The sequence below is a fragment of the Camelus ferus genome, chromosome 6 (genome assembly GCF_009834535.1).
Source record: "Camelus ferus isolate YT-003-E chromosome 6, BCGSAC_Cfer_1.0, whole genome shotgun sequence".
NCBI lineage: Eukaryota > Metazoa > Chordata > Mammalia > Artiodactyla > Camelidae > Camelus > Camelus ferus.
The window spans coordinates 30,789,764-30,813,571 of record NC_045701.1 but is presented as its reverse complement, the minus strand read 5'-3'; the positions used below and the strand labels follow the sequence as shown (position 1 = coordinate 30,813,571).

Below are 23,808 nucleotides of genomic sequence, written 5' to 3'. Positions count from 1 at the left end.
TCTTCGTGGTACAGTTTTTAAATCCTTCTCTTTTAAAACTATGTTGGTGATTTTCGTTTTAAGCCTTCTGATTTATTTTATTTTAAAGGAATTTCTTGAAACTGCTTCTACCCATCTTTTGTTTCAGTAACATGTGTTTATGTCTGTCTGCCACTGATCCTCTTGAAAGGATACAGTTTCCAATAACAAGACTAATACTTTGAAGTGAAATAGTTCTTTACTGAATCTGAGCTGTTAGAGGTTAAGGGGGCATGGCTGGTACTTTCTAAAAGTGCATATTACCAAAAAAGGTTAATGTGAACAAATATGGCATTCATTTATTATCCTCTAAGAGGATGGGCAGTACAGAGAAATCTGTAAATGGAGAATGGATGTCTATAGTTCAGTTTATATAATTTTTATCTATTAGACAGCTAATCTCTGTTGCATTGTTTTTCATCCGTCATAAACAATGAACTATGATAAACTTCTTTTTAAGAGACTATAAGAACTATTAATCTACCACAGAGATGTTGATAACCCTTCCAAACCAGTCATGCTGCTTCTTTCCCACCGCCCCCCCCCCATGCTGGCTTTTACAGAGCCTCACTGGCCAAGAGATACTGTCTAGTTTTACTGAATATAAATAACCTAAACATTGTTTTCCTTTTCCATGTGATTAATATAAAATTATGACATTCAATACACATTTTCAAAGTTTATGTACCTTCCACCTCCCAGTTGAGAATCACTGCTTAGTTGAAAGGTATGAGAAGATTGAGTTGGAAAGTACAGAGTAGAATTAAAACAAAGTCATTAACGATCAGACGGACAAGTTGTTACTGAAATGGGCAAGAGTGAGGAGACACGTGAAATAAGAACAGGAGAGTTGGTACTGTAGATTTCCAAAAAAAAGAAAAAGAAAAACACTCAGATGAACTATATTTAAGGTGGTAAAGTATTTCTCTGGATTGTTACTTGTAAGTTATAGATGGGTGGCCTTGGATTTTAATCTTCACTGACTAGTTAATTCTGCTTTCCCCAACTCCCACCTGCTAAGTTTTCTGTCATTAGTTTGGAATTAAGGAAAGTGATTAAGTGCAACCATCAAACTCTGTTTTTCCTTTTAGCGTATATGTGTGTTTCTCTTTGGGGCAATGGTGGGCAAAGACTGGCTTTTCATTCTCAGTTTGACAAAAGTCTACTATGATTTTTTTTTAAGGCAGTTGCTTTACTTAGGGATATCTTAAATGTTTCATATATTTGAATATTTAACATCTATTTATTTTTATTACCAGGATTTGAACCATGGAAGGAGAATTCATGGGATGGATGAGCTTGGTAGAATAGGCCAGATACTGATATAGCCAGGATGACCTATAAGTAGGAATAGAAGGAGGGGTGAAGAAAGTTGGAGGTATGTTTGGAGAAGTTTTAATTTTTCAAAAGTCAAGGACAACTTAGGTCAGTAGAGGTGAATTGATGGGATGGGACTGAGAAGCAGTGAAACTTGATGGTGTGGCATTAAGTCAGGTGGTAAGGTTTTTAAATTTTGAGGCCTGGACTGAACCAGGACAACTAGAAATTTGGCCCCCAAATTGGGAAGGGAGATAAATGATAAGTGCATTGACCTTTGAAAACTTACACTTGAGTTATATGGCGGTAAGGAAATACTTCAGAAACTGTTAGCCTTGTTTCTCCCATTAAAAAATGAGATTGCTCTGTATCTGAGATTGGGCAGTTGTGGAGGGAAGGAAGAGCATTTGGGTGAATAAACTGCAAGGAGTCATGGAAAGGACAAAATACCCCATGGAAGAAAAGGCAGGTTATAAACTGTTACCAGCATAAACTTCTAGCTCATGGAAACTTTCAGTGTAGTTTTTTTGTGATACCTAACTGTTAGATATTTAGTGTAACTTCTCTGACAGTGAATAGGAGATGAAAGACAGTAAGTAGCAAAGTAGGGTCATTAAGTAGAAAAAAGCTGATGGTGGTGTTGAGAAAATTTAGAAAATTACGGAGTAGATTTTGATTAAATCAAGAGACCCATAACTCTTCTGATCACCATTTTGAGTACTTTGGGGGCAGGTATTAGATAGGAGAGGCTGGAATAGTAGCCAGGTGTGGGAAGTGCTATGGACCCTGGTTAAAATGGGAAGGGTGTATATACAGTTGCTGAAGCTAGGAAGGTCTTGTTTAACATTGGTGAAGGTGCCATGTGTGCTTTGTAATTTTGACTGATGTGCTAACTACTGATGAGTCTGTTCTCTTTATGTCTGACTTTCTGGCTATTTACCCACATTATATTGTTTTACAAGGATAATTGGAATGGGTTAAGGAAGGGGGAGAAAAAAAATCTGGCGATTGTGTGGGTAAGTCTTCTTCAGTCAAGTCCGTACTGTGTCACTGACAGATTTCTTCTCTGATGTCTTCTGAAAGTTAGGAAAAATGGTGTTTTCAAGCAAGGCCCTCCTGGATTGACAAATAGTGCTATCATATACAAAGAGCAGACACTGCAGACACTACATTTTCATATAGTTTAGTTATGTGGTGATGTCTTAGTTTTTCCTTTTCCCAGCATTTTAAATGAACTTAAAGCCCCAAATGTGTATTTATTAAACATACTTTCAGTTATTTTAGGACTGTTTTTCAAGATGGGAAACTTTCTACTGTCTCATCTTAGAATCAGGGAATACCATTTAGCTTCTCTAAGGAGTGAATGGTTCATTCCAGACACTGCAAACAAATACTTTTATTCATTAAAAACATTTTTTTTGAGTAACTGCTGTGTATGTGATATCCTACCGGTTCTTTAGGGATCCACAGATAAGTAAGACATGGTCCCCACCATTCAGAAACTCTTATCTCTTGGGGAAAGGGGAGCTGGGCCACCATGCAGGATTGTGCAGGGTGTGCATTACACATGTTCATTATCATAGATAATATATTTAGTATGACAATTTTCCAGCAGATGGCAGACAAGTATCTTGAGGAGCAGGCAGCTTTTTATAATTTGCACAAAGGAACCATTTGGGCCTTCAGAGGAAATGGACAAGAGAGTTACCATTTTAATAAAATGTTAAATATAAATGCCTTAAATAAGGTGCAGACAACATTGAGTATTTAAAGAAGGTTAAGGGACCAAGTCATCACAAATTGCTCACCTTGTAGAGTTCAGGGCTCACCTAATGGAGTAGAAGACCTTTGAGGGTGGCAGAGATTTCAGCTGGAATAGATGTTGGGGGGGAGGAGGGTGAAGGGTATGTTCCAGGAAGAAGCTACAGCATAACAGGCAAAGTCATGCCCATAGGAATGTCATTGAGGGAACTGTATTATCTAGTTGGACTGAAATGTAGGGTATATATAGGAAGTGATAAGAGTATAGGAAGTGAGGAAAGTGAAAGTTGGGAACACAAACTGAAACTAAATTGTAGAATTCTTTTAATCCCTTGCAAAAGAAGGTTTTGATCTTAAATATGAGAAAGTGGGGAGGGGACTTCATAACAGAAATACTGTGTATACACTAATTGGTAGGTTGACTAGAATAAAGTTTGTGAAACTTCTTGGGTAAAATTATACTATAAACTTAGCGGGGTTGTGCTGTAAGCTTGGTCAAAGGTGGTAATTTTTGCCAGTAATAAGTTAAAGTATCTAAAATGCGAGGGAAACTTATAAAATACAGTATATCCAGAAACCTTTATCTACATTCACTGAAATGTTGCTGGTATATTGTTAAGTTCTGTCAGCTTAAGAACCTGAGATAGAAAGTAAATGAATATTAAATTTCCTGAGCTCCACCTAAGAATGAGAATTGTAAAAGGAAATGGACAGGGACAGCTGAGTGACCTTGACAGATAGAAACTTCAAAGTGTGTAGGTGTAAGAGCCCCCGAAGGGGGTTGGTTTGTTTCTTTTTTTTTTCTTTTTCAGTTTTAGTTTTGAAACAGAAATGTAGATGTTCTTTCTGCTGTGTCTCTGTCCTCAGATTACCTCACATTTCCCTCTTCTCTTATTATTTTGATGCTACTTGATATAAGGGTAGTACCTAAGAAGGAGAAATTTTCCCTGAGGTCACCTACTTTGCTTATTTGTCATTTGTCTTCCTACAACAGGAGTTCCACCATCTTCCTCTGAAGACCTAGCCATCTTGCTCCATGAAGGTCAGGACAATCTGACATGCACTTGTTTCTTGCCTCTTTACCTGAAGAGTAGTCCTCTTCCATTGTGTACATTTTTTTCTTAATAGGGGAGGGGAGGGGAGAGCCAGTACCCCCCCTCCCCTTCCCTCCCTAGACCTTGGGGAAGTATCCCTGATTGCTTTCCCAAGATGGCAGACCCCATCATGGATCTGTTTGATGACCCAAATTTATTTGGCCTGGACTCTCTGACTGATGACAGCTTCAATCAGGTCACACAAGACCCTATTGAGGAAGCCCTTGGACTGCCAAGCTCTCTGGACTCCTTGGAACAGATGAACCAGGATGGTGGAGGTGGTGATGTGGGGAATTCATCAGCAAGTGACTTGGTCCCCCCATCAGAGGAAACAGCCCCCACAGAACTTCCCAAAGAATCAGCAGCTCCAGCTCCAGAATCCTTAACCTTGCATGATTATACCACTCAGCCCGTCAGCCAAGAGCAGCCAGCCCAACCTGTCTTGCAGACATCGACGCCAACATCAGGACTTTTGCAGGTCTCCAAGAGCCAGGAGATCCTGAGCCAAGGGAATCCTTTCATGGGTGTCTCTGCCACAGCTGTCTCCTCCAGTAGTGCTGGAGGGCAGCCACCTCAGTCAGCCCCTAAGATCGTTATCCTTAAAGCCCCACCCAGCTCCTCAGTCACTGGTGCCCATGTGGCACAAATTCAGGCCCAAGGTATCACCAGCACAGCTCAGCCCCTTGTGGCTGGCACGGCCAATGGTGGAAAAGTCACTTTTACCAAAGTGCTAACCGGCACCCCCCTTCGACCTGGTGTTTCCATTGTCTCTGGTAATACAGTGTTGGCCGCCAAGGTCCCTGGGAACCAGGCTACTGTTCAGCGCATTGTCCAGCCCAGCCGACCAGTAAAGCAGCTGGTCCTACAGCCAGTTAAGGGTTCAGCTCCTGCTGGAAACCCTGGGGCCACAGGGCCCCCACTGAAGCCTGCAGTTACACTGACCTCTACACCTACCCAGGTGACTTGAGTGAAAGGGGGAGGTGAATTTTGGTTTAGCAGAGGGCCCAGCAACTGTGTGAGAGCAAGCACATGAGACCTGTCTCTAGGAGATCCTACTTAAATTCGGTTTTGCTTTTTATCAGTTAGTGTTGACAGCCACGTGTTTATTACTTGCTAGTAGAAACAGTGTTAACAGATGTTTTGAGTTCTTGCTACATGTTTACACTGTGCCTAGCTAGTGCTGAACAAGATAGACGCGGTCTGTCCTTACAGAGCTCACAGTCTGCCAGGAAATACAGACCTTAAACAGGAACTCACAATAATGTATGATGTCAAGTTTTACGAGAAATACAGGACGCTGTGGGAACAAAAAATCGGTTTTGGAAAAGTGTATTTGCAAGATTTAATAGAAGCTATGTGTATGTTTTCCCTGTTCTTATTACTAAGATTGTCCTCTCCCAGTGTTGCCCGGTGAAAAGGCTAGTTTCTATTGTAAGAAAATAGAGGCCCTAGCCTCTGAATCAAGGGACAGAAGAGCGTAGCAGGAGGGGAGGGCAGTACTAAGTAGGGCTGGTGGAGAAAATATGTAAGGACGTGAATTTTAATTCAATATAAAGGCTTACTCTAATAGATTTCAAAAAATGGAATGATTGCCTTAGAAGATAGTGAGCCTCCCACCAGTTTTTCAAGGATAGGCTTGGTACCCACTGGGCAGAGGTTTTATAGAAAAGATTTTATCAGGACAGATAGGAGGATAAACAAACTGAATTGTACTGTGTCTTCTGACCCTCAGTTTTTATAATTCTAGGATGAGGAGAACTGGTATATATATTAAGGGGTATGCCATTCTTTAATGTTGTACCTCTCTTGCAATTTCCTGTCTTCACTCTAGGGTGAATCAAAACGCATCACACTGGTCCTCCAGCAGCCGCAGTCTGGAGGTCCCCAAGGACACCGACATGTCGTGCTAGGGAGTCTACCAGGCAAGATAGTGTTACAGGGCAACCAGCTAGCAGCCCTGACTCAAGCCAAGAATGCCCAGGGGCAGCCCGCCAAAGTGGTCACTATCCAGCTGCAGGTGCAGCAGCCCCAGCAGAAGATCCAGATTGTACCACAGCCTCCATCATCGCAGCCGCCACCCCAGCAGCCACCCTCAACCCAGCCGGTGACGCTCTCCTCTGTGCAGCAGGCTCAGATAATGGGACCAGGACAGGGCCCGGGACAGAGACTTTCAGTGCCACTCAAGGTGGTGCTGCAGCCACAGGTGAGGCTTCAGTAGTTAAGAAGGAAAACAAATCTCTAGTCCCTTTCTATTGTCTTCAGCAACCACTTGTTGAATGTGGGCCCAGTTAGACTCATACCTTGGAAATGAAATGCAGACTTTTATTTCTTTCACCCATGGAAACCTTGTTTTCATTGTATCATGGAAAGATTTGAGGGTTACTGCTGGGTTTGGGATAAGAGATGATTTGTCTGATGTTTGCCTTTGAGCTGTTTGATTTACAATCTTCTCCTAATATTCTTGTGAAATAAAAATGGAAATATCCTCTCATTTGAAAGATAAAGAAATAGTCTTAAACAGGTCAAGTGATTATCATTCCTCTCACCCCCAGGGAGGTAAAGGTAGGCCAAGAGTAGAACTTGAATTTTTTTACTTTTAGCCTAGAGACCAGTGTTGGCTGTATTGTTTGGAATTTTTCTAGAGTTGTGGAGATTAGTATTGACATTAGGAGCATGGCTAAAGGATATTGAAGGTTAGTTTGGCACAGTTCTTGCCTTTTCTTATCTCCTTTCCACCAGGAAACACACACACACACACACACACACACACACACACACAATGTGTCTCTAAGTTAATTCAGTAAGAGTTGGTCTGAGTCCGGTTCTTTTTTTAAAAAATGTATTTATTTTATTATTTTTGGGGGGAGGAGGAGGGAGGTAACTAGGTTTACTTATTTTGTGTTTAGAGGAGGTACTGGGGATTGAACCCAGGACCTCATACAGGCTAAGCGTATGCTCTATCGCTTGAGCTACACCCTCCCCCGGTCTGAGTCTGGTTCTTAAGGAGCTAGAGGCTGAAGTTTCTAGCCTGCCTGCCTCAGAGCTGAGTTTTCAGTCAGGTCATTTAGCTACAGGAGTGTTGAAATTTTAGTGTTTTTATTTCTGTAGGCCGGCTCTTCCCAAGGGGCCTCTTCTGGGCTCTCCGTTGTTAAAGTTCTAAGTGCCAGTGAAGTGGCAGCTCTGTCTTCACCAGCGAGCTCTGCTCCTCATACTGGGGGCAAGACCGGAATCGAGGAAAACCGTAGGCTGGAGCACCAGAAGAAGCAAGAGAAGGCAAATCGGATTGTAGCAGAGGCCATCGCTAGGGCCCGTGCCCGGGGTGAGCAGAACATACCTCGAGTGCTGAATGAGGATGAGCTGCCCAGCGTTCGGCCTGAGGAGGAAGGTGAAAAGAAACGCAGGAAGAAGAGCAGTGGGGAGAGGCTCAAGGAAGAAAAGCCAAAGAAGAGCAAAACAGCTGGTACCTCCAAAACCAAGGGCAAGAGTAAGCTAAAGTGAGTACCACCCTTGCTGTTTTGATGGGACATTTGAGGACAGTGCACTCGTTTTAAAGTTAATGTTGAGAGGAACTACTTGTATTTAGCAGCTGCATAGTTTAAGGTGATCTATCTTCCCTTTTTCTGACCCAGGTGAACACCAAAACACAGGAAAGATAGCCAGTCTTGTATTGGGTTACAGTGAAAAGCTGTGACTGTTTTTCTGTATTCTTCCTGATTTTGTATCACTATAGTGTGAAAGAGACTTCTCACCACCCCCCTACCACCCACACCAGTAAAGAGAGACATAGCTGCCCTGTTCTTGCATCTCATCTGTGAACTGGAGAGGATTGCAGGAACCGCTGTCAGCCTTAAGCAGTCTTGACAGATCCATGGCTTGCCACCTAATTCTTGTCACAATTGAGTATCCTCTCTTTCCCTTCCACATCTTGTAGCTCCGATCTCCCTGTCTTGCACTCGCTGGGATTCTTCAGGTTTTGTGGTGTAATTATAATAATGCTTTATTTGTATAGCGTGTTTCAGCTTCAAAAAACAAGTATCATATCTTTTACCATACTTGATCCTCAGCAACCGTCAGGCCAGGTATCATCAGTGTTTGCAAGTTAGAAAACTAATGCCAGGCTTGTGACAGAAGTGAACTAAAATGAGGCCTTGTAATTCTTAGTCAGGATCTGTTCTGCTGTGTTAGGCTCCCTTCCTTCAGGTATCTGTGAATTCAGTGGTGGCAGCGATTTGTCAAATCTGGTGTAAAGGTCTCCTAGTAGTTTAGGAGCCCCTGTATCTTCTTTGTTCAAACACCTCAATCAATAGCTGTATGTCACACTGACCGAATATCCTAGATACTAATGTATTGAAGCTTCATATGTGATGATTTAAATTAATTACATTTTCTTATTCCTAAATTTTCCTTGCCTTCAGTGTAACTAAATCTGGCCTTTCCTTTTTAGCACCATCACTCCTGTGGTGGGTAAGAAGAGAAAGCGTAATACCTCATCTGATAATTCAGATGTGGAAGTCATGCCTGCACAGTCACCCCGGGAAGATGAAGAAAGCAGCATTCAGGTAAAAGGATCCCTAAGAACTTAGTTTAAAAAAAAAAATCATGTTTAATTATGATAGACAAACCAGGATTAGATACGGAGAAACGATAAGCCGATGCACATTTTTCTAAACCAGTGGTAGGCCTAAAAGGTAAAAGAGGTAAGATTTGGTCATGGTCATATCTTTTTCATTTTAATTTTTTTCTGGCAAAAAGCATATTACTATAAAATTAGCAACACTCATTTTCTCAAACTCTAGTGTTTCAGAGGCTAAGCAAATATGAAACTCTGTCACAAGGTTATTGTTAGGGCTCTGTCAATACTTGGGTTTCTCTTAGAACTGTCCAGTTGTTCCTTTTGCCTTACTTCTTCCGCCCTTCAGGGTTCTGACTGTGAGCTGGGTACTTAGGCACAATGTTTTTGCTGCCTTTTGAAGATGAGAGGCATTGAGGAGAGAATAAAAGAAGCTGGACCAAAAGAACTTTAGTCTTCTATCTCTGTTGCTTTATGGTACCATCTTTGGCTCTAGTTTCTAACCATGAAAAGAACCAGGTATTAAGGTTCAGGAGACCCATGGTACTTCTAAGTAGCTCTAATGGGCCTGGCCGATTTACTTAGCTATATCTAAATTCCTTGTATGAAAATGGACATTTGGACTAAACGAACCTCAAGTGCCTCACTAGCTGTTAAAAATTATAAATGCCTCCCCTCTTGCTTAGTATACGTTCAGTTCATTGACATGCTGATATTTTGATTCTTCTTGGGGATATCAGCATGTGAGAATAGCCAAGACATTTTTGAAAAGGAAAATGAGGCAAAAACCAAGTTTAACAGACTTTAGAATATATTATGAAATAATAATTACTAAGAGTTTGAAATTAGAAAAGAAATAACAGATGAATTAAAGATAATAGAGACTAGAAGTAGATTCAAATAGTTCTGAGAATTTAGTATATGAGTTAAAAGGCTATTTTACATCAATGGAAAAAAGATTATTTAATGAATTGTGTTAGGACAACTGACTATCCCTTTAGGGAGAAATAAATAAAACTGGATTTCTTGCATTACTCTTCAAACAAAAACAAATTATAGTTTAATCAAATGTCTAAATGTAAAAATTGAAACCATGAATCTTTATAAAACACAGATGAGTTTTCTTTATAATTATCAAGTGAGATAGATCTAAAGAGAGTGTTAAAATTCAAGTCATAAAAGGAAAGATTGATACATTTAAGTGTATAAAATTATGCATTTATAACACCAGCAAAAATTCTGTAAACAGCAAAGTGGTTAAGACAATAGACTCTGGAGTAAGATTTCCTGGGTTCTCATATTAACTCTACTAGTTACTAACATTGTCACTACAGGGAAGTTTACTTAACCTCTTAGTGTGTCTCAATTTCCTCATCTCTAAAATGCAGATAATAGTATGTACCAAGTAGAGTTGTTAGGAGGATTAAATGTAAACATTTATAAAGCACATACAACAGTGCATAGATAGGAGAGCTTACTAAGAGTTATATATGTGTTTGTTAAATAAATAAACAAAGGGTTAAATAAAATATTTGTTAAATAATCAAAATACAAACTGAAGGCAGCTCTTTGTAATACAAGAGATATAAAAATTAGGAAAATTTAGAAAATGGTATATTAATTGACTAGCATTGCCATAACAAAACACCACAGACTGAGTGGCCTAAACAAGGGAAATTTATTTTCTTACAGTTCTGAAGGCTAGAAGTCCAAGCTCAAGGGATCAGCAGGCCTGTTTAACTCTGAGACCTCTCTCCTTGACTTGCGGAAGGCCACCTTCTCACTGTGTCCCTACATGGTCTTTCCTCAGTGTGTATATCCCTGGTATCTTTTCATGTGTCCAAATTTGCTCCTCTTTCAAGGATACCAATCCAGTTGAACTAGTGCCCAACCTAATTCAATCACCTCTTTAAAGACCTTATCCCCAAATGCATTCACATTCTGAGGTACTAGGGGTTAGGATATCCTCAAGCTAAGAATTTGAGGACATACAACTAAGTCCGTAATGATTGGTAATACCAGTGTTGGCAATGGAGTTGAGGGACAGACACTTTTCACACAGTTGATGGGAGCATTGAGACGATCTACTTGGCAAGCCAGTGTGTCAGTGTGTAACAAAATTTAAAATGTTAATACCCTGTGACAATGGTTCTGCACTTAGGAAACTACCTCATGAATGTATTCTTAATGTATGTAGTGATGTATATATTGTAGTAATATTTGCAATAGCAAAAATGTCCAAAATTTTAATGTCCACTGTTGAGAAATAGTTAAATAAAATTATGAAAATCCATGTAATAGAATACTACATGGCAATTAAAAACAATGAAGTAGGGGGAGGTGGATATAGCTCAGTGGTAGAGTGCGTGCTTAGCATACACAGGGTCCTGGGTTTAAATCCCAGTGCCTCCATTAAAAAAAGATCAAGAAAAAAACAAAACAGAACAGTGAAGTAGAGTAGAGTGTGCTAATATGGAAAGCTCTCCATATTAAAATGAAAAAGTCTGTGTAGAATAGCCTGTATAATGAGTGTGTTTATGTGCATGTATATGCATCCTTCCCCCCACCCCCCTCTGTGTAAGGATATACAAGAAATTTAAAGTATGTATCTTTGAGGAGAGGGGTTGAAGGGTAAGTGGGTCATGATTACTGTACTTTCATTTTTGTTCTTTGTAACTGAGATTTTTTTTGACACCTGGACTATTTACCATTTCATTTTCTAGGCTAAAAACATGTATGTATATGTGAGAAAAATTACAACAGTGCAAAAAGTAGACATTATGAAAGTCTTCCAGTCTAGACCCCAAGCTCACAGTCCCCTAGTTCTCTTCCCCAGAGGTAACCTCTGTTACCATTTTTGTGTGTCCTTTCAGAAATACTCTACTTTCATGAGCGCTCTACATCCGCTTCCACTTAACATAAGTATTCCATACCTAGTCTTTTTCAATAATATATCTTGGAGGTAGTTCTTTATCAGAAAAGATAGATGTAGCTGATTCTTCCTCCCACCCTCTTTTTTTATTATGAAAAATGTGAAATATACACCAGAGGACAGAGATTATTTAATGAAGTCCTATGTTCCATCACCCCAGAAGGTTCCCTTATAAACTCTTTCCAGTCAATTCACCATCCTCTTCCTCCACTGACCCCCATGCAACCACTGTTCTGATTTCCATTACCATAGACTAAATTTAGCCTGTTCTTGAACTTCACGTCAATGGAATCACGTAGTATGTACTTTTGTGTCTCACTTTTTTCAGGATAATGTTGTTCAGATTCATTCCATATTGTTGATGTACTAGTAGTTCATTCTTTTTTTTTTCTTGAGAAATACGCTGTTTTATGAATATACCACAGTGTTTATCCAGTCTTCTATTAGACTTTTGGGTTGTTTCCGACTTGGAGCTATTATGAGTAAGGCTGCAGTGAAGTCTTAGTACAAGTACTTTGTGGACATAGGTTTTCATTTCTCATAGCTAAATCCTCAGAAGTTGATAGACTGTTGGGTAGTTACACATATAACCATATAATTTTATGAGAATCTGCCAGCTTCACAAGTAATTGTCATTTTACTCTTCCACCAGCAATGAGATCCCGGTTCCTCATCTTCAACATTTGGTCTTGTCAATCACCCCACTCTTCTTAAATAGTTCTGTAGTATTCCATTTTTGACTATAGCAAATTTGTTTAACCATTCCCCTATTGGTGGGCATTTAGGTTTTCTCTGGTCTACTACCACAAGTAATACTGTAGAGATTTATATATATGCACAAATTTATCTGTAGGATAATATCTTTGAATTGGTATTGTTGGATCAAAGGGTTATTGTCAGATGTTCTCTGTAGGCATGTTCTTCATGCCAATATGTACTCTCACAGTGTATATATTCCTGTTTCAAATATCTGATCAAACTTTCTGATTTTTGGCATTCTGATAGGTGCAAAAAAAAAAATAGGTATCAGTTTAGTTTTCAGTTGTAAAATTTTATCATGAATATGAGCACCTTTTTACATTAAAAAGCCATTTGTATTTTTTTCTGTGAACTGTCTGTTCATTTTATTTGCCCATTTCTATTGTATTGATCTTTCCTCAGTTATTCAAAAGAACTCTTTATGCTTGGGAAATGTATCATAGCATTTTTCCCCCTAGTTCATTGTTTCTCTCAACTTTGTTTATGATGGATTATATTATGCAGATATCTCAAAATTTTTATAAGGTCAAATTGATCAAGTTGGTTTATTAGAAACACCTCTATTCCAGGATTATAAAAAAATTTTATGCCTTTTAACTTAAATCTTTTGATCCATTTATAAATTTGTTTCTTTCATCCTCTAGATAGCTAGTCATTTGTTTTTAATCCCATTTATAGAATAATCCACTTTTTCCTAACTATTTTTATCATGTTCTAAATCCACATAGTATTTTTAGTCTATATTTCAACACTGTTTCATTGACCTGTTTATCTCTTCTAGGAGAGGTACCAGGCTGTGTTAATTAGTATAGCTTTATATTGTCCTTAATATCTGGTAAGGCCAAGTATATTTTTTCCATATTTTTCTTGGTTATTCTTAGATATTTAGTTCTTCATTTGAGTTTCAGAATCAGCTTATCTAATTAAAAAGTTTTGTTAATTTTGTTTTGCCAAATTTATGTGATTAGGGAGGATTAAATCTTCTTATTCCAGAACACTGTATTTTACTATTTATTCAAGTCTCTTTTAATGTCTTCCTGTAGTGTTTTAAAGTTTTCTTTATATAGATTTTATGTATTTCTTACTAAATTTAATGTGTAAGATAATTAATCTTTTTTATATATAGAATCTTTTATTATGTTTTCTGACTTAATCTATATAAGAATGCTGTTGATTTTTAAAAATTAATTTTATGCCAGGCAAGTTTGCTCAATTTCAGTAGTTCTGCTGCTAATAGCTCATTTGATTTTGGGTTTTTCAGAGGTTATAACATGATTGAAAAATTATAATTTTGTCCCTCCAGCCTTCCCAATTTTTTTATCATGAGCTGCAAGTATTTCTTAGGTTACTTAATTAAAAATCCTTTACTCAACCACTTGAAAGAATAGGGTAGATATAAAATGTCTTCTTATGGAAAACACCTCCAAGAAAAACATTGACAAAAAAAGTAAGCAGCAGAACAATACATATGGTATGATCCTACTTATTAAAACCAACCAAAAAAAACTAAAGAAAACTATTTAGAACTAAAACAAAGAAAACAGTTAAAAACAAAGTATTCTTGCACTTTTGCACTTCAGGGTTGCTCCTGGTGTGAAGCTCATTTCACCCTGTAGGTTGAGAGTCCTGTTTCAGTTTTTCAGAGGCTCTTGAAAATAGTACCCAGATTACTTCCGGGTGAATTCTGGTTTTTTGATAAAACAATTCAGCAAATTAATATATATTCAGTACATAGTGTAAATTATGTAGTTTGACGTCACACAGTTTGGTAAATAAGCTCTTTACCATCTTTCGGTTTAACTTTTCATTTTTGGAGTCAAATCTATGTATATGACCATAGGCAAGTAGTGTTAAAGGTTTTCTGTTTGAGAGACCAAAGCAGTTATTTTAACCATTTTTGCCTCTACAGAAGAGACGCTCAAACCGTCAAGTCAAACGAAAAAAATATACAGAGGATCTGGATATAAAGATCACGGATGATGAAGAAGAAGAAGAAGTGGATGTAACTGGTCCAATAAAAACTGAGCCTATCCTCCCTGAACCAGTGCAGGAACCAGATGGCGAGACTTTGCCTTCTATGCAGTTCTTTGTGGTAAGCTGAGAACTTAAGCAATTTGAGAGGTTTGTCTTGCTGCTCACAGTCCCTGTTGACTGACTGCATCTTTTGCCACAGGAGAATCCCAGTGAAGAAGATGCAGCCATTGTAGACAAAGTGCTTTCCATGCGGATTGTGAAGAAGGAGGTGAGGTCTCAACTTTTACTATCAGCCCAAAATGCTACATTCACAGGCTGTATTTAATGAGCACATTAGGATGTCAGGATGTATTGCTGCAGTGTAGTTCCAAGAGATGGTGGAGAAAAGTTAGATAGAAAATAGGAACTGTCTTATTGCCTCTTCTTTCACTGTCTGTTTAAAATGCATAAGGGCTTACTTTCTCCAGCTATGGGTCCTCTAGTATTAAAGTTCCAGATTAGTTCTTTAATCCCTTAATCAGTAATATATCTTGGGAGCATTGGTATGAAGTCTACCATGTGTGCTTAAAATTAAAGGTTCTTTTTAACAAATAAGTTACCAGTAACTATAATTTCTTTTTTTTTTCAGCTTCCTTCCGGACAATATACTGAAGCAGAAGAATTCTTTGTCAAGTACAAGAACTAGTATGTGATCTCTGCAAAAAAGCTTTTCACCCCTAATTCCACAGGGTTGTAAAAAGTTCTCCTGTAGTCTATCCTGGGTGGGAATGTGTCCCCTTTTATATAGTCTCCTCACCCAAATTGTTTACAGTAAGGAAAATGTTAAGAGAGAAGTTCATGAATTGACATTACTCTCGGTATTACTTGTCGGAAGGTGGAGTGAGGGTGGTTCCTGATAGAATCCCTTGTGATCCTCTGTACCTTAATGCTTAACATTAAGACCTTGCTGTTCAATGTGTGATCCATGGACCAGCAGAATTAGCGTCATTTGGGTGCCTATTAGAAATGTGAACTTTGAAGCCCACCGTAGGCCAGGCGGTTTGTGTCTAAAACCAAATTTAAGACAGCCTGACCTAAGAGACTGTCTCTTCATTGAAGCACATGCATGTATGTCTGCTTCTGGCTAATCCCCACACCTCCAACACTAGCCTCCCAATTCCCCTTTCTCACACCCTGACTGGCTGTTTCCATCCCCTTCAGCTCCTATCTGCACTGTGAATGGGCTACCATCTCCCAGCTAGAGAAGGATAAGAGAATCCATCAAAAACTGAAGCGCTTCAAAACCAAAATGGCTCAGATGAGACACTTCTTCCATGAGGTAATTAGGAATAGGTGTTGCCTAGCATTTACTTCATAGACACATACATTACTCAGGTTATTGGCCTTGACTTGTTCTTCAAAAGACTTATAGTTGCTTTATACCCATATATATATATATATATATATATATATATGGGTATAAAGTTTTCATTTTGATTGTTGGACTTTCCTTGCCCCATGCTTTGTTTTACCAGGTTTAAATATGTTTTTTTTTTTTATAAGTTATTGGGTATTTTGGAACTGCCTGGCTTGATAATCATGAAGGATTTTCAAAACAGATGATAAACTGACCTCTGGTCCACTTGAGGCATTCTTCTCCCTCTAGTGTCAGTCCTCAGTGGTTGATGGCATCACTAGACATAAGCAATCATATCATTAAGAGAGAACATTTATTTTCTCAAATTTCTAATCCAATATAACTAGAAATAGTGATAAAGGAACTTTAATTTCTAATGTCCAAATAGTGGATCATCTGTCAGGGTCTCCTGAGCATATTTTAAGTCTCCATTTTGCTTTGAAAGATTTGTATACATATCCACTTGCCAAAATGGGTTTTTTCACCTTTATTCGATATAAGTGCCTTGAGAAGAATTCTTTTCCAAAGCTTTTTAAGAGCTAAAGGGAAAATTCTAGTAAAAAAGATTGAAAGAAAGAATAATGTATAGCTTCAGCAAGAAACCAGTTATGACCAAATACATCTGGTAAAGCCAACTTTATATAGCAGGTTTGCTAAGTTAATTTTCCACATCACTTGCAGAGGGCAAGTAGGACCATGTAGGCTTTATAATTTCTTTTTATATGAAAATAATGCTAATTGGGTTGTGGGATTTTTTCATGAGCTTTTAAAGTTTAATTTGTGAAACGTACAATGAAACTGTAATCCCCATCCAGCTGTTATTAGATACGTAACTTGTGACCATTGAGCCAGGCTCTACTAACTCATATGCCAATCAGATTTGCCTTTGTAGGCAGGCCATTTAACCAAATCAGTCATTCATTTGTTCATTATTTATTATGTGGTAGTCAGTGTGGTAAACACACCGGATGTGGTCTGTGTTCTCATCTAGTTCACTGTCTAATGGGGAGAGAGATTTAAAAATAATTCAAATTGTGGTAAGTGCCAGGAAAGAAAGAGCACAAGAAGACATAAGAAAAAAATACCTACTTTGGTTAATTAGGGAAGTCTTCTCTGAGAATTGAATTATGAATAGGAGTTAGCAAGGCTATGAACACATGTAAATAGTTTCCCTGGCATGGGAAATAGCATACGTGAAGGCCTGAGACAGGATGAGGAACTGAAAGGACTGTGCGATGGTGAGTGAATGGCCCAAAATGAGGTTGGAAATTTAGGCAAGCAGGTACTTACAGACCTTTTAGTTCTGTTTCTCTTCTAAGTGCAAAAGGGGGAACCCTTGGATTATTTAAAACAGGTCAAAGGCATAATCCAGTTTTTACTTTTAAAAGATCGTGCTGACTTTGAAGAATGGATTAGAGAAGAGTAAGCATGAAAGGGTGAGCAGTAAGGAGGCAGTTGAAGTTTTCTGCATGAGAAATGATCATGGCTTACAGTAGAATGGTTTCAGTGGTTAGAGAGAACTGATAGGTTTGAATTTATTTTAAAGTAGAATTGACACGGTGGTGTGATGGCTTATATAGACAGGTTTGAGCAAATGGCTTCAAGTGGGGTCATTTATTGAAGTATGGAAGATTTTACAAGCAACTGATTTGGAGAAAATCAAGATTTTAGTTTAGACCATGTAAACTTAAAATTCTCTGACATGTGTCTAGTAAGGAGATAGATAAACAAACCTGGATTTTTTTAGGCTGCAATTAAAATTTGGAATGTATCAGCATATAAATAGTTATTGAAGCCTTAATAGTGCAGCGTCACCTGAGAGAAAGTTCTGTACTTTCTAATAGTTCTGTAGTTTCTTATAAAAAGTTCTTTCTATAAGAGTATGGATGTAAGCCCAGAACCAAGCCTTAAGCAATTCTCTCAAATTTAGAGGACCAGGTGAAAGAGAAGGGACTATATGCCAGAGTGGTAGGAGAAAGATTAGGGGAAAGCTATGTCACAATAACCAGGGGGAAAATGTCTGAAGTTTTCTTTGAAGTCTTTCTTTGAAGCCTTGGGTTATTTATCTTGGGATACTACCCAAAGTTGGATACCATGACTTAGGAAAAAAAGATCCAGTGAGACTAAGAGTTGACCAAAACAAAAAACAACCAAAATAAAAGCTACCAAAGAAAATACGGTGTCTCAGAAAAGTCAAGGGAAGAGAGTGCTTTGGGGAGAGGTTGGTGAATTGTTGAGTACTTTGTAGAGGTAAATTAAGGTGAGTACAGAAATGTTTCCATTATATTTGGCAACTTGGAGATGGTTAATGACCTTGAGAAGAGCAGTTCTGTTGTGTGATGGAAGTCGAAGAGTGGAATATGTGGACAGCTGAGTGAAGGAGGTGATAAAATGGAGGTGCTGTGTCTTTTTCAACTCTTGGGAAAATTTGGCTATAAAGCAGAAGAGAAAAATAGTTGCAGAGGGATGTAGAATTAAGGAAGGTCTTTTTAAGGTGTGAAATAGTATAGCATGTTTGTATGTTATGAGAATGCTCCAGCAGAGGGGATTCCTAAGAAGGCAAGAAGAGATGGAATCCAGGACATAAAGAGAGAGAATGGCCTCTGTTAGGGAGAAGAGGCGCTTTATCTGGTAACAGGCAAGAAGATTGGTGCAGGCCCAGGTAAGTGTAGGACTTGATACTGTGAAAATGAGTAACTCTCTTATTTCCTCTTAATAAATTTTGAAGTAGGGTTATCAGCTAAAGGTGGGATGGAGAAGTGGGTTTCCTGGACAGTGGTCTTTTGGTCTTACTGTTTGGTTTCATAATTCTTCTAGGATGAAGAGCCTTTCAATCCAGACTATGTAGAGGTGGATAGGATATTGGATGAGTCTCACAGTATCGACAAGGACAATGGAGAGGTGAGTTGGGGCATGGAGGAACATGCAAGGCCACTTAAAGATTTCTGCTAGTCTGCTTGCCCATCCTTTAGTTTTTCAGATATGGCTGAAAAATCACTTGGATTAAAAAGCTACTTTTGAATTTTTCTGAGGGATCCTTAGAACGATATTGGGAAGATAAGGGAGTAGAGAGAGAGAGGCGAAAGGAAAGGTTCCTGTAAAGTCAAACATCTGGGAGCTATATATTACAAGCACTCATTCATCTTAGTCTCATTTTCTCTCAGATGTTATGTAGGAGACCCTTGACATTCAGCTGGGGGTGAGAGGTGGAGATGGGGAAAGGGATACTTTACAAATCTCCAGATTTATGAATATAGAAATACTTGCATAGACTCATAGCTCTTTCCATGTTGTTGTTCAGAATTGTTTTTTACCTGGACTTAATACCATTAGTTAAATGCATTTTCATTTGTCACTAAAACAGATATACTGCATTTGAATCTGTACTTTTAAACAAATTGTGGAGTCCTACTCCCAGAGATTTAGATTCAGTAGGTCTGGGGTGGGACCCAGGAATCTGTATTTTTAAGTTGGTTTTCCAAGGGGTTCTCATGTATAGCTTGATTTGGGAATTGTGGCACTAAAGCTTTCTTAGATTGAGGAGCAGATTTTACACTGGCTAAAACACTTGGTGATATGTTTTCATTCATTTTTTTTTCACTTTCCAAAGAAGAGGCATATAGATCTAAGCCAGTGAATTCAACATTCTCTCTTGTATTCAAACTTACTTAGACCATGAACCACCATTTTGTTAGAACTCTTCTCACTTCAAGTCGTGGTTGTTGGTTTAACTTTGCAGGGTCACATTTCACCAAGTGTTTATCACTTCAGTTAACTGCTTGCAGAGTGACTAGTAGGGAATAGCAGAGCCTTGTTAAGATGTCAATGCCGGGGAGTGGGCTGGACTCACTCACAGGCTAAGTGACTTGCTCCCACATATCATCCTTACAGGACCTAAAAGTCAAAGTCTTCCCTCTGTAAAATTTTAAGTTTATTTTACAAGCCTTCAGAGTTACTCAGAACCTTAGGTTTCAAGGCCCATTGCAATTCAGTGTCTTTAGATCCTAACAGGCATGCTTCAGATAACATATTTTCTATTTTGGGGGTTAGGGGTGGGAGTTACTGCTTGTTCATTTGTGGGAGGTGTATGTGGAATGGGCCAGTTATTAGACAGGACAGGTTAGCTACTGTTGAATTACTCTCAGCACTTTCAGGGTTTCAGCCTTCCCAGCCTTGAAAACCTTAATCCTCTCCACAGTACTTAACACCTTGACTTTCCAAAAGTAACTGGCCTCTGATTAGACCCCTCTGTAATGTATTGCAACTGGCATGACAGATGGAAATGCATCCTGGTAGTAATTTATGCTCTCAATATTGGATAAAAGCATTCTGTGTACCCATTTTTCCTCTCTCAAAAGGAGTTTAATTTGTCATCCTTTTTACATTACCTAATACTGGAAATAAATATTATAATAAATATTAAAGTTCTTGGAAAAGCAATTATGCTGGAAATGTGTGAACTGGATAAATGCCTTTATGTATAAAGTAACTTGAATACAAAAAAAAAAAAAGTGAAAGAGAAACTAGATTAATTCTAAGGATTCCTTGATGTAATTCTGTTGAGACACTTGCATCTTCATACTTCTTGCTGGCTATTTTAAGGGGTATTTTATGAATTGGTAATTAGAGATTTCTTTTGACTGCATGAGGCCCAGTCTAATTCTTTTTGCCCCATATAAGCCCAAAATGGAAGTGCAGTCAGTGCAATGATCATCTTGAGTAGTGAGAATAGGGGAATATTGGTCACTGCCCTTTGCCTTGTACTGGAATGCCTACAGAGGGCATCGCTCTGTAGTTGCAGCTCCAGCATTTCCCTTTCCTCTTAGTTCCTTTCACTCTTAGTTCTCTTCCGTGATACCTCTTAGAGTTCTCTCCTAGCTTCCTAGGGGTCGCAAGGAAATCTTTTTACCACCATATGAGTGCTCTTTGAAATAGCATCTTCACTCAAGCTCCAGGAGCGCAAAAGCCCAGTGATTTCAGCCCTGCTCTGCTCCTATGGGTTCAGCCTGTTCCTCATGTCTGAGTAACCTGGCTTCCACTGTATCATACTTGATGCCAGGAGACTAGTATGGAACACGGTCACCATATCTTTTAATCCCAACCTAACTCAACATAATAGAGGATTTCTTTTTTTTTCCTTCATCTGCTTAGTTGATGAGTCTAATGTTTCAGTGCCTTAGTGTTCTAGGTACTGCTAGGTAGAAATTTCACTTTTAGATTCTGATAAATTGCCTTCAAACATGATCAAAGCCACAAATAATACAGTGTCTCAGCAGGTGAGCCTGTGGTTGGTGTTTTCAGCACCTTTTTGGTTTGACACTTTGTGATCTGATTCTTTAGTCAAATTCTTATCTTTTAATCACAGCAGAGAACGCAGAATCTGTTAAGGCTTTGGCTTCTTCTCTTCTAGCCTGTAATTTATTACCTGGTGAAATGGTGCTCTCTGCCCTATGAGGATAGTACCTGGGAGCTGAAAGAGGATGTTGATGAGGGCAAGATCCGAGAATTTAAACGGATCCAGTCAAGGCACCCAGAACTCAAAAGGGTGGTAAGTATATTTGCATTTAGCGCATGATGCCTAGATAGACAGTTATTTAATTTTTCTTCTATAGAAGTTTGTGTTGTTGTTTTAGCTTTTTATTATGGAAATTTTCTAATATATGTAAAGGTTGAAGAAATAGTATAAGGTACTCATTACCTAACTTTAACAATGAACACATAGCCAATCTTGTTTTGTGTATTTCTCTACCCGCTTATCTCCATTTCAGATTATTTTAAAGTAAATCTCAGATCCCTTTATTTCATCTGTAAAATTTCAGTGTTTATGTGTAAAAGATAAATAATACCATTATTTTGCTTTAAAAATTTAACCGTCCGTAAATAATAATCAAATAACCAATCACTATATATTTTCCCGTAATTATCTTATAACTTCTGTTAAATTGTTTGAATTGAATTCTAAGTAAGGTCCATATATTGCTATTAGTTAAAATATCTCAAGTCTTTAATTATAGTTTCCCCTTGATCTCCTCTTCCTCCTTTGCACTTTTCCCTTAAAGAAACCAGGTGATTTGTTCTCTAGGGTTTTCCATAGTCTGAAGTTGGCCAGTTACATTCCCCTTGTTACCTTTTCTGTTCGTTGTATTTCACATAAATAGTTAGATGTAGAGCAGTGCTGTCCATTAGAACTTTTCAGAGCTGTGCTGTCCAGTACAGTAGCCACTAGCCACATTTCAAATGCTCAGTAGTCACATGTGGCTCATGACAGATATAAAACACTTTCTGTCACTGTAGATATTAGATATCTTTGTAGTCATTAGATATCACTGTTCGAGAGGCTTGATCAGATGGAGGAGAGAGACCAGTAAGTCTGCTTTATAGATGGTTCTAGTAGGTTGTCTCGTGCTATTATCAGCCATTTTTTGCTCGTTGCAGAAATCTATTCTTTAAGAATTTTAAAATGGTGATTCTGTCATTTCTTCATTTACTATCCAGAATCTTCTATAAAAAGAAATATGTTTTACCTACTCTTTGATTACCCAGAGGTACAAATGGTATAGGAATGGAGGATAAATACTTCATTTATTTATTTTCTCCTTTATATCCCAGTTTCAAAATAATGAAATACTTCCTTAGCATTCTCCAAAAGTGACCAATGGAATTTTCCTTTCTTTTTTCCTCTTTTTTCTTTTTTAAAGTGTCATTATAAACTCCTGAATTTGAATATATTTAACATGTGTTAATCCAAGCAATGTTTTTGAATTGACTTCAACTACTAGTACTACCTAGTAAGTTTGCCTAGTTTCGTTAGTGTCTCCACCTCATTTATGCAAGTTTCGTATTTTTTAGAATCGTCCTCAGGCAAGTGCCTGGAAGAAGTTGGAGTTGTCACATGAGTATAAAAACAGAAATCAGTTACGTGAATATCAGTTGGAAGGGGTCAATTGGCTGCTCTTTAATTGGTATAACAGGTAAATAAAGGTGGACCATAAGATATATAGACTTAGTCTGGGATTATTTTTATTTATTTTCTGTTGAAACAGTTTTTTTTAATGTACTTTTTAAAAAATGGTATCTTTTGACATGCTTTTCTTTTTCCATGATGAATCTGCAGGCAGAACTGCATCCTGGCTGATGAGATGGGATTGGGCAAAACTATTCAGTCCATTGCCTTCTTGCAGGAGGTATATAATGTGGGCATCCATGGTCCCTTCCTGGTCATTGCCCCACTGTCCACAATTACTAACTGGGAGCGAGAGTTCAACACGTGGACAGAGATGAACACCATTGTGTACCATGGCAGTTTGGCCAGCCGGCAGATGATTCAGCAATATGAAATGTATTGCAAAGACTCACGGGTGAGTTACACATCATGGGAATGTTACAGTTTAGAGAGCAAATACCTGGTGTTTTAAAGGCTTTTATGTGAATAAAAGACTTCTATTGATACTCTTTATAATTAAAGGCATTTTTGTCTAGACTGTGCAGGGCATTTTTTTGGCTTTGCTATTTTCATCCAGTGGACATTCTGATTCAGTGGGAGCTCTGACTTTATTTATGAATGTGTACATTTTAAATAGAATTTTATCAGCATTGAAAAAGTTTTCATTAAGAAAGTATATTCTAGAATGAAATTTATGTAGCTACTTTAATTCCTTGATCCATATGGTGGTGAACTAAAGCCATGTCCTTTTTTTAAAGTCTACTAAAATTTTCATCAAGATCAGTTCTTTTTTCTGTGTAAGTTTGAAAATATAAATTTGAATCATCCATCCTTAATGTTGAGTTAGAAGAGTTTTTCTCCCATTAGTTTTCTGTGGTTTTTATTTCTACCAAACCAAATTTATTCAAGTCGTATTTTGTTGCTTTTAATTTTGTTAAGATAATTCAATTACTTTGTCCAGTTTTAGATAATAACCAATTTTACCACATACTACATGAGCTATGTTCACTTTTAGTTTTGTCTTGTATGTTTCAGCAGTGCTCA

The 23,808-nt window shown here is 38.1% G+C and overlaps 1 protein-coding gene across 8 annotated transcripts in view; it reads left to right on the top strand.

The window, feature by feature from the left end:
• Positions 1–23,808, top strand: part of CHD8 (chromodomain helicase DNA binding protein 8) — a 54,341-nt gene that overhangs the window by 13,099 nt on the left and 17,434 nt on the right. For 6 of the 8 annotated variants that reach the window (XM_032481646.1, XM_014564448.2, XM_032481645.1 and 3 more), the window contains exons 2-13: positions 4,091–5,148; positions 6,022–6,393; positions 7,299–7,684; positions 8,635–8,749; positions 14,361–14,543; positions 14,625–14,693; positions 15,054–15,109; positions 15,626–15,743; positions 18,639–18,722; positions 21,232–21,369; positions 22,671–22,792; positions 22,936–23,179. In XM_032481646.1, the coding sequence (XP_032337537.1) occupies positions 4,306–5,148; positions 6,022–6,393; positions 7,299–7,684; positions 8,635–8,749; positions 14,361–14,543; positions 14,625–14,693; positions 15,054–15,109; positions 15,626–15,743; positions 18,639–18,722; positions 21,232–21,369; positions 22,671–22,792; positions 22,936–23,179 (2,730 nt within the window). In that variant the 5' untranslated portion in view covers positions 4,091–4,305. The remainder of the gene's footprint in view (positions 1–4,090; positions 5,149–6,021; positions 6,394–7,298; positions 7,685–8,634; positions 8,750–14,360; positions 14,544–14,624; positions 14,694–15,053; positions 15,110–15,625; positions 15,744–18,638; positions 18,723–21,231; positions 21,370–22,670; positions 22,793–22,935; positions 23,180–23,808) is intronic. The other 2 variants (XM_014564453.2, XM_014564452.2) reach the window with 1 other exon arrangement.